At 47.9% G+C, this 1,952-nt stretch overlaps 1 protein-coding gene across 1 annotated transcript; it reads left to right on the forward strand.

Annotated features, from left to right (window-relative positions):
- Positions 1 to 817: 817 nt before the first annotated feature.
- Positions 818 to 1,684, forward strand: LOC123395857 (superoxide dismutase [Cu-Zn] 2-like). The gene is made up of 4 exons (XM_045090890.1): positions 818 to 906; positions 990 to 1,267; positions 1,402 to 1,433; positions 1,541 to 1,684. Exons 2-4 carry the CDS (start codon positions 1,129 to 1,131, stop codon positions 1,667 to 1,669), a joined length of 300 nt encoding a protein of 99 aa, XP_044946825.1. The 5' UTR covers positions 818 to 906; positions 990 to 1,128; the 3' UTR covers positions 1,670 to 1,684.
- Positions 1,685 to 1,952: the final 268 nt, after the last annotated feature.

Below are 1,952 nucleotides of genomic sequence, written 5' to 3' on the forward strand. Positions count from 1 at the left end.
GCGTCGCTGCTCTCCCCGCCGGTCTCCACGCCCCGCACCACTCTCCCTCCCCGTCGGGGCTCCTCTCCCTCCCCGTCAGCCACCCGTGAAAAAATGCTAGCTAAAACCCTAGCCCTGCTCAAGGTTTTGGCCGCGTCGGAGCCTCGCCGCTGGCCGTGCGTGCGGCCAGGGACTCGGACGGGTTCAGGCCTCTGGTCTCTGAGAAGCCCGAGTGGCCGGCGCCGGCGCCGATGAAGCGGGAGGGCCTGGATGGTTTCGGCCGGGAGGCGAGCAACGGGGAGGAGGACGGGCAGGTGGAGGGCGGGCTGGCTCTGTGGAGCATTCTCAACCAGCTCGACGTCGAGGTGAGCGCGTGCACCCGCCTTGTATTTGTCGATTTGTATGCAAGTAGTCTGTCTTGCTCAAGGTTTCAGTCTGTTTGTTTAGCATATAGATTGGGGGCAGATTGCTTCAGTGTTCAGATCAGTTTCAGCTTTCCAGCATGTACCTGATTTGTTGCATATTCGGAAAACAAGCAAGTCGCCATTTCCACCTTTGGGTTATAGTGATGATTGTGTTGGAGTTTGATATTGAGTTACGGTAGTTTAAACTGATTTGGTAGCGCACAGTTAGTTTATATAATTTTCAGCCCTCGATCTGCACAGCGATTTGTGCGATTCTTCGTCCCGTCTCGTGGCGCAAGTACTTGCCGGAGATGCAAGATGGAGTTGATATGGAGGCCGAGGAGAGAATGGGTGACCTTGCTGAAGAGGTTGTTAGAATTGTGATGTCCTGTTGCCTCGCTTGAATGATTTTTCGCTTCTGGGCTTTGATTGCAGATCACATACACAATGGTGAAGGCTGTAGCTATGCTTACCGGCAGCGAGGGTGTCAAGGGCACCATCTTCTTCACCCAGGAGGGAGATGGTAATCATACAAACATGCTTTGCGAGCCTCTGTATTCTATCCCTTTATGTTCCTTGGATGTAAATTGGTCGGTTCTTGTTTAGGCCCGACCACTGTGACGGCAAGTGTCACCGGACTCAAGGAAGGGCTCCATGGCTTCCATGTGCACGCTCTTGGTGACACCACCAACGGCTGCATGTCAACTGGTACCTACATTTCTGTTCCCCTTCCAGCACAGATGAAATGGACTGTGTGTGCTTATTGGTGTGGTCGATTTCCTTTGTAGGACCGCACTTCAACCCCACTGGTCATGTGCATGGGGCACCCGAAGATGAAATCCGCCATGCTGGTGACCTCGGAAATGTGACAGCTGGAGCGGATGGTACTTCGTTTGTACCCTTCTTGCCTCACCTAGATTCCTTCTTTTTGGAGATACATTTTTTTGCTTTGTTTCAAACTTAGGTAGCATCGTGTGTAATGCATAGCCTCACTGACAGTTTACTTCTTGGCTCCCAGGTGTTGCTAACATCAATGTTACTGACTGCCATGTAAGCAATATTTCTTTTCTCTCTACAGACATATAACATTGTCATCTTGCCGTTTTGTTGTGTTTTAGCACATTTTGTTTCACATTGATAACAATTTTGAATGGCAGATCCCCCTTGCTGGACCACATTCAATCATTGGCCGTGTTGTTGTCGTCCATGGTGATGCTGATGATCTTGGCAAGGGTAATACTTTGGAAACACTTGAATCATACATTTTTGTGCCTCCCTGTGCATGATTGTTTGTCAAACTTGAATGAAGTTGTTTTTGCAGGATTCCTAGAATAGTTATGTGCTTGTATACTTTATATGTTTATAATGGATCATAATAGTGAATTCATGTTGTATGAATAAGTTTGAAGAACGTGGGAACTTAAGTCTACTTTTGGATAAACCTGTTGCTTTCGTAACTAGAGGTTAAAATCAAAGGAGTACTTCGTGACTAACTGTCCTTATGGAATATTTAGCCAGGGGTGTTTTTTCTTGCTTTACTCCAATTTCCACATATATATCTTAAAATCT

The sequence above is a fragment of the Hordeum vulgare genome, chromosome 5H (genome assembly GCF_904849725.1).
Source record: "Hordeum vulgare subsp. vulgare chromosome 5H, MorexV3_pseudomolecules_assembly, whole genome shotgun sequence".
In the NCBI taxonomy this organism is placed as follows: Eukaryota; Viridiplantae; Streptophyta; class Magnoliopsida; order Poales; family Poaceae; genus Hordeum; species Hordeum vulgare.

Excerpts from the sequence above, each read along its gene's own strand:
- LOC123395857 (XM_045090890.1), top strand. The coding sequence starts at position 1,129 with ATGGACTGTGTGTGCTTATTGGTGTGGTCGATTTCCTTTGTAGGACCG. Across the intron at positions 1,268-1,401 it reads TGTGACAGCTGGAGCGGATG|GTGTTGCTAACATCAATGTT; the intron begins GTACTTCGTTTG and ends CTTGGCTCCCAG. Across the intron at positions 1,434-1,540 it reads TCAATGTTACTGACTGCCAT|ATCCCCCTTGCTGGACCACA; the intron begins GTAAGCAATATT and ends TTTGAATGGCAG.